The following is a 14,226-nucleotide window of genomic DNA, read 5'->3' as shown; positions in this document are numbered from 1 at the left end:
TGAAAAGGTTTCTTTCTCTTTCAATTTGAGCGACAGCTTTGATAGTTTCTATTTTTCAGAGATTGGGCTACATGTATCCCCATCTTAAAGGGTTTCCTGATGTCATTCTGATGGTCTGTCTTTAAACTTGATTCATTTTTGTTTTACAGCTTCTAAATGCTTTTTATTGTACATAATTAATGTTAACAGTATAACATGATGTTAAAAAGACTCCTTTAGTCTTACTGATTTAGGATTTTAATTAATTTAATTAATGCATGGCCATCTTTCCCCCTACCTTTGGAAATGTTATGCATGACCTTATTAATATATTATCTCTGCATTTAGCCTGATGTTTTTCTTCTCATCTGTTCATGATTTGGTTCATTTAATGGTGTCCCACAGTTCTCATCTATTCTCAAAATTTATTATTTTTCCTATGGCTTTGTGTGAATGCTTTCGTTCATCTACCTTGTTTTCAAGGCGCAGTTTGTCATCTATCTGATCCATGTTTGTGAGACTTTATACTGAGTTTTTAATTTGACTTTTAATCATTTAATTTCCAAACTTTCATTTTTAGTTTTTCAATATTTCTAGCTCTCAATGAATTTCCCTTTAATATTCTGTGCTTATTTTGTTACTCCATTCACCTGTTCATTTGTATCCTCTCCCAATTCATTCAGAAGTTTGTGTCTTCTTTGTTCTGAATTCCTTTTCTTTCTTTTTTTTTTTTTTCTGAATTCCTTTTCTAAGTTTTCAAATGTCTTTGTGTTTTTTGCACTGGCACTTGTACATGTGGGTTGGATTTATTTCTTTTTAATCACCATATTCTTTTAGTGAAAGTATCCAGAATGTTCACGTGGGACTAGTTTGCAGTGCCATTACTTCCTTCCATGCTGGAGCTAAGCTCAAGAGCTAAATCCTCAGTCCACAGGCTTTGGACATGAGGAGTGTCTAACATGTCTACACACGCCTGATACTAACTGTGGGAGCAACCACAATCAATAGGCAGGTCTGCTCTGCAAACACAGTAACAGTGAAAGAACAAGTGTGAGGAACTTCCTCCTGGAGTTGTCATTCCCGCATCTCTTTCTCTGGACTTGAAAATTTTCCTGCCAGGATTATGAAAAATAACAACTATAACTATAATCTGAGATTCTCCTCCTTTTTCTATGACTTATAAACTTGGTGATAGCTTATGGGAATAAGTGGCCACAGAAAATATGGCATGCACTAAGATATTAAAAAAGGTTGACATGGGAAAAAAGTAAGATGAACAAGACTAGGGCTTAGAAGTGGAGCAACAAAGAACAAACAGAAGGCTAGGCCTGGTGGCACATGCCTTTACTTCCAGCACCAGGAAACAGAGGCACATGGATCTCTAGCCAGGCTGACACAGTGAGTTCTAGGCTAGCCAGGGGTACATAGCGAGACCGTGGAAAAAATCACCACCAACAAAACAAAAAGCCAAATTCAATTAATACTACTAATGATGATGATAATAAAAAAGAAATGAAGGAAAAGGTAAATAGAAAGAGGTAGTTGGGATACTATCATGGAAAAGAGGATTTGAAGATGATTAAAGCTATAGAAAAGCTATAGAAACTAATGGATAAAAAATAACAGGAAAAGGGTTATGAGACAAAACAGAGTAAATGAGATAGGAATGACAGGCAAAATATATGGGCACAGCTAACAGAAACACAGAATAGGTGCAGAAATAGAAGGAATGATGATAAAAACTAATTATGCAATATGAAGAATAAACAGTTAAGATATTTACACACAAGTAACATTTTGTAAAGAAAAAAAAAAGCGCCCAGAGACATGGAAGTAAATTGAGAAATGTTATAATATTGTTATCTCCTCCTTGCTGGGTGATGTGGGGTCTGTCTTCTCCATGAAGAAACCATGAGAAACCCCAGTGATGGGAGCCCTGATTTTTGTGGTATAGCTGCAGATCAAACCCATTATCCTAGGTGGGCTGGCATGCAGTCTCTCAGGAGAGTTCAGCAGGTAACTCGGGTTGAATTTCTGCACAGGTGTCAGCTGGTATCAGCCCTCTCTCCTTAGAAGTTTCCCAGCCCAAGAGTATGTCTGCAACCTCCTGTCCCATTGCTTTCCATGTGTTCAGGATGGCCATGCTTCTTCCAAAGGACTCAGTGTCTAGAACCCTAATATGGCCAGTCCTATACTTTCATCAGCTGTTTTGCTGGTCAGACTTGCCTGCCTTACCAGTATTCAGGCTGTTCATTTGTCAGAGTCTTTGGGTTTGACCTGAGGAGGTTTGCCCTGTTCTGTCTCAGTTCAGGCCACCTATGTAAAGGGTTCCCCTGGTTCTGTTGTACCGTGGCTCAAATGTCCTGACTGGCAGTGGGCCACTGTGGGGGTTGCAGTTGTAGTTAAGACAGCATCTTTTCTTTTACTGCCGCTCTTCCCAGCATTGTGGTTTGATGGTAGTTTCACTTATGATCTGCTTGTTCTTTGCCCCAGGTAGTAATTTCCTAGTGACTGCTCCATGTAACTTATAGGTCTTCTGATTTTGTTTTGCTCTTTTTCCTTCTGCAGGCTTCTTTTTCTCTGTTGTTTGCAGACTTGGAGTAGGGGAGGGGAAACTTGTCCCCTCTCGGGTGCTTTGTTCTGTGCTCTGGGTTAGAGTCTGCAGGTCTTTTGATCACCCAGCACCCCCACTTCTTTGCTTATCTTGTCTTTTCTACTGCATACCACTGTGCTCCTCTGCTGCCTCTCCATGATTTTCGTCGAGTTTTGGAGATGCAGGAAAGTGTGCCTTCCCCGGGCTGCCATCTCCTCTCCTTCTTTAATCACAGGCTTCCTTATAACCAAAGATTTCCAGCCTCCCCGAGCTGCCTGGGAGCTGCTAGATTCTTCGTAGGCCTGTAGTCACAACTGACTAGGCTCACAGCAGAAGCATCTCTGAGAACTGGCTGCCGTGCAGTGTGCCATGTGGAAATGTGCTAATCCTTCCAGAGCTTGTAGAGCTTTCGTTCTGCCTTCGTTTGCGCATTAAAGCCTCATGTTTTATGAGCATCATTATTTCTACTCATTAGTGCTTTTACTTCAATTCTTTTTCACAGGTGGGGAGCGGAGGTAGGGACAGGTAGAAACATAAAGGAAAAGTAAGGGAGACAGGGACAGAAAGGGAAAGCTCGAGAGGGAGAGGGAGAGAAAGAGAAAGGAAGAGAGAAACAGAAAGACAGTGACAAAGAGACTGATGTCTCGTTTTGTGAAACCTCTTGTGAGCTGGGGAAGTGTATAAGGAAGTAAATTGAGCAAGGCAGTGAACAGCATCCTCAATGTTCCCGAGTTAGCTCCTGACTCCGGATGCATACCTTGAGTTCCTGCTTAGGCTTCCCCCAATCGACTGTGACCTTTTCCTCTCACCGTAGACTTTCTAGGAATTACACTAAGGCATGTTCTAAAGTTTAGACTCTAAATAGAAATCATTTAAATTTTCATATCGAGACATAGATAAAATAAGTCAAAAGATAGGCCTAAGTATTTTCTTTTCTTTCTTTTGAACTACAAGAATTGTTTAATAATAGCACAATCCCTCCTGTAAAGCACTACACTGGTGTTAAGATGCAGATCAGTGGAAGTACCTGCGCTTACTGTGTACAAGGCCATGGGTTCGATCCCCAGCTCTTTCCCACCACAACCACAACAAAAGTGCCTGACATTGAGCTAGAATGGTTTTCTCAGAATAACTGCAAAGCAAGCTTTCAGAACACCAGCTTTTAAGATACCACACATCTAGAGTCAGAGAGTCACAAGCATGGCCAGTGTATGGTCAAGCATGTGATTCACCCAGGCAGGTGGCCACTGATTAAACCTTTGAATAGTTAACAGTTAACACATAATAATGAGAAAGAGATTACCTCTGAATCAAAATCCATTAATAGAACTATTTTATCCTTGATGGAGCTGAAAAGATTATGCTTGTGTATCAACTGGAAAACATCTTTATGTCTTAACGTTAAGTATATTTCCAGAGCATTGCCGTAATTTTTGTCATAGGTGTACCTGGTAATAAAAAATTAATTTTCATTAATGGGTATAATTAAAATGCACAGAGATTATGTTTCAAAATAGTACAGGTTGAAATAGTTGTTCAAAGAGAAGAGTTAGCTGTATTATGGGAAGTGTTCACCACATGGTCCTATGGAGTCTTTCTCAGAGCCCTGCCTTTCATCTCACCAAATTTAAAAGAATGCTGAATATTCAGGTAATAAATATTCCTACTTGCGTCCTCAGCCTCCAAAATGTGCAGAAATCTACATTCCAATGAACCTATGGCCCAGAACGAAGGACATGTTTCTTTAAGTAGTAGAAAGATCAGTCTGAGTTCCTATAAGCAGTTGACAACTGAGTTATACTCCGGAAGCTCATTTGAAGTGGATGCATTTTCCATGGAAACGTTATTTTCATACTAAGTCCTCATACAGTTGAGGAGAGACCGTTTAACAGAAGTCAGTCACCCTGCTGTTCACTATTAGTGGGGCTACAGGATCCAAGCAGCACCTGGAAACATGCTTCTGATACAAAACACTGAGTGCTCTAATTTAGAATGTCACAATCCTGACTTCCTCCCTGCCATGTCTAATGTGGTCCTGGCATCCAGGCCATCATATGCCCTTTTCTCAGAATCTGATAGAAACAATGAGTGAGCAAAGTCTGAAGTTTGTAGGTGCTGAGGAAAGGGTACAGCAGGCTTTCCTTCTTGAATTGGTCTGTGTTATACCATTTGGTATCCCACACTGAGGCTCCTCATCTTTGGGTCTCAGACGTATGGCACAAAGCCTGATGGGAGCGTCCAACAAACGGAAAATATTCATCAACTTTCATTTCCTGAGCCCCAACTTTCAGCTTTGAAAATATCCCTATAGCACACTGTGAACTATAATTTTATTGATGAAGATTCTGGTTCAGAAAGAGCAACAGACTTGCAGACTTAAGAGTAGAATCCAGAGCCTGGCTCACCGAGAGAGCATCTCATCACCAGGACCCACACTACTCCACTCCTCTGGCAACCAGGTCACACTATAAGGCAGCTTCACATAGTCATCATCTAGTTACCCATCTGAGACTTAGAAAAAGGATTTGAACTAAGATTAGATACAGGAAAATGAAAGGTATCCTCCCAGTCCCGAGACAAGAACTGAACATACTCACAATTCTGCCAGTGTTTTCAATAGCGTCTTGTTCTGACTATCCTTCTTCAGGTGGTCTCGAACTGCTTGAACTATCACCGAATTGTTGTACAGGTCTCCAGGCCACTCTCTAACCAGTGTGGCAAAGCCCTAGCCAGGGGAGAACAGCAGAGAGAGAACAGTCTGCATGGTGTGATCCTGTGATGGTCACATTTAGGTTTTAATCCAGGCTCTTGCTTTTACCCCTTCCCCAGTGCAGGCCACAGAAATGTAGTGGGTCATAAGAGCTCCGTCAGAGGAGCCCAGGCCCCTGCCCGTGAGGTGGAAATGCTAAGTTAGCACATTCACAGCTCTCTGGGGTTTCCCACCTCTCTATTAGCCATCATGCCTGTGCAATGAAGTTTACATAAATTTTCAACATGCCAAGATTCAGGGAGCTTTCTGACTGGCAAAACGGAAGAAAAAAAAAATTGAGAGGTTACTCCAAAGAAGTGGTTCACCACCCCTGAGGACAGCTGGGGACAGGCCTCATCATGCTACCCAGGCTGACTCAAACGCACATTCTCCTGCCACAGCTTTCTGAGTAGCTGGGCTTACAAGTGTACACTATGGGCTTAGGGTTCTACCATTAGCTTCTGGTTATTGAACCTGATCTTTAGTGTTCTGGTAACAACACAAAATTTTCCACAGACATAATTTTGGCAAACAGTTGTATGAACACTGCTACTTGATTTGTTACATGATCGATTGCTCATTTAAAATTAAACCTTAAGGTGAGAAATATGGAAAATAATATTTAAATTATACAGTTTAATGACAGTGAAAACCATTTCTTTCTCAATGGTACTGATGAGGCAGACATGACAAAGCACATAGGAGAAAGTCTCCAAGCCCAAGAGCCAAGGCAGGTTGACCTCATTCAGTCACAGTTGGAGGTTTTCAAGATAGGACACGAATCAGCAGGATAATTTTAATGAAGTAATTTAAGTCCCTTTTGTATCAAATCCAGATGACACCAATGTAAAAGGATGAAAAGGTGAAATTTCTAGGTTTTATAACATACCCTGAGAACAAGCTTTGATCATGGGAGAATTCCTTACCTCATAATCACTTTCCAAAAATTCATGTAAGATCATTTCATAGATGAGTGGTTTCAAGACAGGGTCTCCTCGTGGTAAATAGGGACTAATTGCCTGTGAAGGAAGAGCAGTTTTTTTCAGGAGTGGTGGGACAATTGTATCTCAAACATGCAAACATAAATGTACAGTTTAGCCTCAAAAATATAAGGTAGCAGGACACTTTAGAACACTAAGTTTCAAATAAACTGTTACCTAACAGGAAGCTATAAAATATTTTCAAAAGGTGTGTGTGTGTGTGTAGGCATCAATAACAGTACAAAAGTGATTTCATTAAACTTCACTATTTTCTTCTTGATTAATTAATGAAAATCTAAATAATTAGGAGAGTAACTGCTATTTTCTATTTCTTCTAACTTTCTTTATATCGGATGCAATACATCAATTAATACTTTAAAACCAAATCATCTTATGAAGCATGACAATGCCACAAGTGTATGTCAATGCCACAAGTGTGTGACAGTGCCACAATGAAGCCCAGTTCTTTGTAAGCTAACTTTTTAAAAAAAAGATACAAATTTTAACAAGAGAATATTCAAAAGGCTCATAGATGATGAATATTTAAAAGCCCTTTAAACAATAAAATGTGACTGTCTGGTATGCATGATGTCTCCCAGGTGTAAGTAAAATGAAAGTGGTAAAATTTCTCATCATAGCTACAGAATCAAGTGTTTTCATCTCTCTTCCTGCAGGTGACAGATTGTTTGAGCACTGAGAATGAGCTCAGTGGCACATCACTTGCCTAATTTCTTTAATTTTTATTTCTTTCTTCACAATTCATTCATTATATATCCCGACTGAAGCCCCCTCTCTCAACTCTCCCTTGCCTAATGGTTTTGAAGTCATTGGATCAGCCCAACACACACACACACACACACACACACACACACACACACACACACACCAGAGAAAGAAGAAAGTTAACATTAACTCTTGAATAACTTTAAAAAGTGTTATGCTGTAAAATCGACAAACTGAAATTACAATTGTTCCCCAAGTCACTAAAAGGAAGATGAACATGCCTAAACACAGTACCTCAATCTCTGAGGTAACAAGATAGAGTTGTACACACTTGAGACAAAAAATAAACATAAAAACCATACAGCTTAATCCTTCTTTCAAGATATTACAGTTTTCCAACTAAGAACTTTGTTGTCAGCTTTATTCTCATTTCAATAAATTAAAATGCAAAATTTATGACTTAAAATATGAATAACTTACTTTAAGCTGTCCGATTTCCTTAAATTTGTAAACTTCATATTCCCAGAGGGATGCATTTTTCCCAAGAATTTTCTGGCATTTTCTGGTAGTAAAAACATCCCAGGGAGAAATAAAATGTAAATAAAAATAAAGAGATGGAGTAAGTGGACAATTCCCCAGCAATTTAGGTAAACCTCTCCCCACAGCTCTGACAGTGGCCCACCTGTAGTGCCAACAAACATGGAGGTGCTGCTATTACTCATCTGACTGTACATGGAATTGATGGAAATCATGAGAGTTACATAAAATAGCTACAGAAAAAGATGTGTATTCTTCGGGAGACTAGGGGATCCCCTGACTTTTCTATTTATCGAGAAAGCACTACTGGTTTTAACTTTCTGTAGAGAAAATCACTATGCCCCAAATGTTAGCTTCTTCTGGGTCAGCTTTAAAGAAAATATGAAAGGAAAAAAAAAAAAAAAAAAGCAGAAACAAAAAAAAACTAAAAATAGTCAGATTTCCAACCTACTGTGTTAATTTACAGGGCTGAGTCTTAAAGAAACTCAGAGCACTGAAGACGGGTCTGAAGGTGTCTTGCAGGCTTTATCATTTCCATTTATTTACCACATTTTGTGAAAAACCAGTGAGCTGTATTTGCACTTTGTTCTGGATCTCTTCCAAAGGCATCTTCCACCTGGCCCTAGACACTGGAGGCCACACAGACTGCTTCCAGGAGAGCTTACTCTCTCCAGAGTGAGGGAGACACCTTCTAACTCAGCTGTCTCTCCTCTGACACAGGCCAATGGGCAGAGTCTGCCTGCCCACTGCGCGCTGCGCTGTGAGGCGTGGGACTGGGGTTTTGTAGGACAGGCTGACACTACACTCCCGCTAAGTCACACCGTTCTTTAATTCTGTGCAGGAGGCTTGTGTCTTATAGCAGACCTTTTTATACTTTTAGAAGGATATGAAAACAGTCAATGGCAAAGAATGTCTCTCTTTTGCTGTTGCCATTAGCCATAGAATGACTGTGAGGAGATAATTATTACCGTGCAGCCATGTCATATTCTCCTCTCTCCACCAGGTGGTTTACATACGCCAACCCAATATCCTATAGAAAGGCAAAGGAAGTAAATTAATAGTGCAACTAGAACAACTGATGAGCGGAGTGTCGGGTCCTAAGCAGACAGGATGTGAGGGGTCCTGTGAGAACTACTGCCCACGCCTGTCTTGTCATAGTTTGTATGTGCAGTTTTACAGAGAATTTTAGGATGAAGAAGTAACAGAAGAAATTTGTGCAGAAACCAACTCCCCATAGAGGCTACCTCTCCGGTATTCATTTATAAACAAGGTTACAGACTCAATGATGTGTAAGGACAGGACTCTTTATAAGTACAGGGTATGACTTCATGTCAGTTCTCTGCCTGCACATTCACTGTCACACTTAGCAAAGAAATAGGTTTCTAGACACTGTACTTTTCCACAGTCCAAAATGTAATAAAAATGTATTTGATTTCCTAGGATAGTCTCCATAACAAAAGCAATTGAATTTGTTATCAAGGCCACACCAAAGCAATCTAGTTTGAAGAGACCAGTCTTGATATATTTTGTGATAATGTGATTTTACCTACGATTTAAAGAGGCTTCCACACATTCAACTGAAAGCTTTGTATTGAAAGGACATTGCACAAATGCAGTTTCCAAATTTCCTAAAGCTACACCCTAGCAGGTGTTCAAGTCTCTTGTTTACAAGCAGAAAGTGACTTGGTAAAATGAAATATTTGTCCCTCCCAAGTAAAAGAATTAATCCAAAACAAATTCTGAATAGACACGAAAAACCTGTTCTTGTTCTTTTCAAATCACAGTTTCCTTATAAGTTAGTAAGAACAGTTAGGTTTCAAATAATGAAGCTGCACTTACCAGAATCTTATGTCTTTTAATGTTCCTTTGGCTAATTTCAGCTGCCATCAAAGCTTCCTATGTTTACACAGGCATTGGGGTAAGAGCCATAAGAAAAGAAGCGGAGATCACAGAGAGAGTGGGAGAGAAGGGAAATGCAGTTATAAACTGTGGATTGTGTTTTAACCTCTAAACTACACAGACACAACCTCATTTCCCTGTGAAACTCTGGAATTTCTAATGGTATAGCTGAACGAACATCACTGAATTCAGATTAAAGATATTCACCCAAAAATGAAGACTTTTTTCATTTCCACTTGAATTCATTCACATTTTAAGATTCAGGAATCACATTTCATATACAATTCGGAGCGTAACAAAAATCTCTCAGACGCCAAGCAAATAGGGGTACCTGTCATTCTAAATCTGTGTTCCACAGACTGACAAGGGCACTTTTCATTTATGTTTCAATAAATGTAAACAGCATGCAAATGTTTTCATGTCTAAAATGAAGCTTATGAAAGTCATATTATGGTTTTTTTTCAGAAAGCTTATAAGTATTAGTTTAACATAAATATTTAACATGTAAACTAATTTCATAAAATGTCACTTAATCTGGAGGCTGGAGAGATGGCTCAGCAGTTAGGAGTGCTTGCTTTAGGCTGGAGAGATGGCTCAGAGGTTAATAGCACTGGCTTTTCTTTCCAAAGGTCCTGAGTTCAATTCCCAGAAACCAGATGGTGGCCCACAATCATGTGTAATGAGGTCTGGTGCCCTCTTCTGGTGTGCAATCATAAGGAGCAGAGTTCAGATCCCAGCATCCACGTAACAAGCCAGTAGTCTCTCCAAATGTTTTTAACCCAGCCGGGAGGGTGGTGATAGAGGAGGTTAGCTAGACTTGCTGGCTTCTAGCCTAGCAGAGGAAACTTGAGGACTGGCCTCAGGGGATATGGGGAGAGTGGTAGAGGACACAACATAGCACCTTCTGGTCTCTGGACAGATAAATGAGTGTAAGTACACATGCATACATGTTCATGCATTCATGCAGATGTGTGCACATATATAAATAAGGAAGTAAATCAATCAATCAATAAAAGAAACACTTAAACATTACTTAACATAAAGCAATATAGCAACAGCTTGACTATATAGCAGGTATTAATATATAACAACTGGATTTGAGTTAATAAATTAATAAAAAGAAATGTCCTAGTCCTTCCAGATAAACTAGTGACTTCTGTTTTCTGCTGATGGAGGCACAAAAACATTCAGAGTCAGTTTAAGAAATAAAGTATCAGAACAGCTATTATAATAGTAAAAAATGATGTTGTTTTAATCCTAAAGTCAATCATGTTGTTATACTGTCTACTTAAACCTGTCTAAACCATGGCTCAGTGAAGTAAACTCAAATTAGTCCAAACTCTTCTAAGTAAGAATAAATCTGGTATCTTTCCCTTATACACAAAATAAGGATAAAATGAGCAATTTTATAAACATATCCAAAGAGAAAACTCTGAAAAACTTCTTTAGGAAAATAATCACAAAAGCTTCCCTATATTAGCTCTATCTGACTCCCACTTCCCTGAAGCACACATCCTTCTCCAACCCACCCCTCATCAGGAAAGTCAGTCCACTGAACAGTTCAGGATGCTTTTTGTTCTCTGATTTCTGAGAGCGAGAGATGGTAACATATTTTTGGTTTGGAGCATGCTAACTCAATATGAAAGATTTACTATAAAAATCTTTTCTCTTTTCTATCTTCAGACAAGTCAATACTTTGAAGAAAGTAAAATCAAAACTACTTCATATTTCTTCTTCTCAAGGAGCCAGTCGATATGATCATCTTGGTCTCGTTCTTTGGCTATGACGACGTCTCTTGGACTCACGATGTAGAAGAGTGACTCTCCTTCAGAGTATTCTTGAAGAAAGGAGAGAAAGGACAGCTTGGATGACTCCATATTACAAAGTGGCAATAGTTTCAGGGGATGTAATTAGGCCACAATTTCAGACTCAACAGTCAATTATCTAACTCTGTGGCTAAGTGTGCTTGACTCTGCTAGAAAGTCAAGGAGGGCAGGAATGGCAGCGTGTGCTGCTCCTAAATGCACCACGGTGTAAAAGTATTCAAAAGGAAAGAAAGGAGAGAGCTGGAAGAAAAGACTTAATAAAAAACACAAACAAAGTAGGCTTAAAATGTTAAGTTTAACACATTAATATTCTGAATTCATGTAAACAAATAATCCTAACTGACTGTGCTAATGCATACTGGACTTCATCTACTGTTTATAAACTTTATTTATGGACACTTACAGAACTGTTCTATCCTTAAAGAACAATTACACCCCATAGTCAACAATAAATGTTTCCTCTTCACCAGGGTCAAGGCCATCTAATGTATAAATGACAGATGCCCAAGCCCTGGAGACATAATCGATCATTTCTGCAAGTTGCCTGTGATGCCAATGCTGAACACTTCCTGCAGAATTCAATTATAAAACCTGCTCCAAAGGGTTTTTACAAATACAACTGAGTATGCTCCAAGCAAAATACTCATACTGTATGCTTTCAGTTTTGTCTTATAATTGTTTTTTGCAAAGTCCACAATATATTCTTACAGTTTTTAACTGATTACAGGGTTTATATGAGAAGGACCAGATACATGGAGAGTGTTGCATCATTTCTTTGTCCAGATGAAAACTAAAACTCTTTTCATTTCTGTTTAAAAAGCAAGAAAAATATCTAGAACTTAAGTGTTCTTTTTCTTCAATGTATTTTTACAAGGATCTGAGGACAGACTTCCTAGGCAGGACTAAAGAGCCACAGTTCTCCTTTTGCTCCTGCGCAGTGAGTGAGTAAGTGTATTCACCCACATTCACCCACCCACTCTGCAAATATTCCTCAGTCCCCAGAGTTGTGGTGGGACTCTTTCCATCTGTCACTCTGCAGCTCCAAACAGATGGACTTCACTGCCACCCACAGCAAACCTTCCAGGAACATAAAGTTTGAACTGAGAAAACAACAATAACAACAAACACAGCAGAGTCATGTTGTTTGATGTCAAGCTAAATGTCACTTAAGTAGGTCAGGGGTGGAGTATTCTGAGTGACAGTGCTGGCCTATCATGTTTAAAGCCAAGGGTTTGATTCCCAGCACAGCAAACACAGCCAGTTTTATGAAACAACAGAAAAAACACACAACAAAAAAAAATGAACCTGCTACTCACACTGGTTCCTTTCCCATCTCTAACATTCCTTTTTCCTACGGGCACTCAGACAAAATATGCAGTATTTCCAAGTCTGCTCTTACTGGCAGAGGCCAGCCCAGGTACTGTCTAAGGTCCTGTCAGCACCTGTATTTAAATTCCCCCTTGGGTGTGCGGAATAGAAAAGCAACAGAATAAGTTTAAGAAAGCAGGTGAGCAGATCTCTGCTATCTCACCTAAATGATAATCTCTGCACTCATTCTCCTGGAAGCCCCTGACTGTCAGGGCATCAGATGAGATCTCTTCGCAGGTCTCAGGAAGTGGCTGGATGATGTCCAGTCTAGGCCTAGCACAGTATTCTCTTTCCTAAGGGGAAAACAACAGGGGAGAACCATTTTACTTATGTTTTTGTAGGTTACACAAATGAACAAGCTTTTCATATTTGTTTTGAATTTATCATTTTAGCATAAACAAGTCCCTCTAAAAGCTTGCCACAAACAGCCCACCTAATCCTGTCTCATTTTGTGATCTTTTGTGTGTGTGTGTGTGTGAAAATATACAGAATTACGACATCTATGAGTTGCACTATCACAGAATCCAATCCTAAAGCAGTGGGGGCTGAAGAGAATCTTTATCACTTCATAGCATTTAGAATAGCACCATTAGATAGCATTTAGAATCACCATGAGAGCGAAGCATATTTCAGGGTGTGGGTGTGAAGATGTGTGCATGAAAGCTGAGGTGAGCAGGGAAGAGTTCCTCACTCCCAATGTGGGCTGCCCCACCCCATGTTCTGGGTCCTAGACTAACAGGAGAACACAAGCCAAGCACTGGCGTCAGCTCCCTCTGCCTCCTGCTGGCAGATGTGACATCATCAGCTGTCCCCAGAAGTCGCCAGACAAGATAAGCTGTACTGTCTCACTGTGACACAGAATAACCTGCTCCAATCTATGGCCTAACACCAACACCCACAGCTGCATTACAGCTTATCTGCACAAATATGAAGAAAGGCCAAACGACATTACAGATGACTCCATTATTGAAATCACTGCCAATAGGAGGAAACTTACTAGCAATGCCAAAAAGCCAGAGGCTGAAATCCATCCCTAAATCAGATCTTGTTGAGAAGGTGGAACTGCCTGTGTGACATCAGCTGTAATAGAAGTCCTTGGTTGCTGAACACAAGCGATGTAGCTAGTGTGACCATAATTAGCATAAGTGGCCAGGGAGCACAGTTTCGGAAAGTGAATCTTTAATTCATGACAGAGGAGAAAGATGAGCTGACATTTCTGAGCACTAAGGGTGATGGTACATGGATCACTCACTCCAGTTTCTCAAACAGAAACTGGAAGGTGAGTAAGCAGTATTATTCTCAGTTTTACAGACAGAGAGACTGATGGTTAAAAAAAAATTAGGATTAATATTAAGTAAGTCAATGGTAAGGCAGGGATGTCTGGGAAAACTGAGACCTACAGAAGGCGGTGGACTTCTGGATCAAGTGAGTTCTGCTTTGGTTTTTGTGCTTTGGGGATATGGGCATTGCAGAAATGAAGCCCACATGCCATCAAACTGCAAAGCAGCAACAGCGCACACACTTGGATCTGGTACAGAGTGGGAAGGAGAGAGGAACGAGGCAGGAAACAAA

General features: G+C 39.9%; 1 protein-coding gene across 1 annotated transcript in view; it reads right to left on the bottom strand.

Moving 5' to 3' along the window:
• Window positions 1-14,226, bottom strand: part of Vps41 (VPS41 subunit of HOPS complex) — a 156,607-nt gene that overhangs the window by 29,452 nt on the left and 112,929 nt on the right. The window contains exons 12-19 of the mRNA XM_060372802.1: window positions 12,818-12,947; window positions 11,182-11,297; window positions 9,401-9,457; window positions 8,530-8,591; window positions 7,505-7,586; window positions 6,248-6,340; window positions 5,170-5,297; window positions 3,876-4,020 (exon numbers count right to left, since the gene is read on the bottom strand). Of these exons, the coding sequence (XP_060228785.1) occupies window positions 3,876-4,020; window positions 5,170-5,297; window positions 6,248-6,340; window positions 7,505-7,586; window positions 8,530-8,591; window positions 9,401-9,457; window positions 11,182-11,297; window positions 12,818-12,947 (813 nt within the window). The remainder of the gene's footprint in view (window positions 1-3,875; window positions 4,021-5,169; window positions 5,298-6,247; window positions 6,341-7,504; window positions 7,587-8,529; window positions 8,592-9,400; window positions 9,458-11,181; window positions 11,298-12,817; window positions 12,948-14,226) is intronic.

This window comes from Meriones unguiculatus, chromosome 19 (assembly GCF_030254825.1).
Source record: "Meriones unguiculatus strain TT.TT164.6M chromosome 19, Bangor_MerUng_6.1, whole genome shotgun sequence".
NCBI lineage: Eukaryota > Metazoa > Chordata > Mammalia > Rodentia > Muridae > Meriones > Meriones unguiculatus.
The sequence above is the reverse complement of the archived record's forward strand: the minus strand, read 5'-3'. Positions and strand labels throughout refer to the sequence as shown.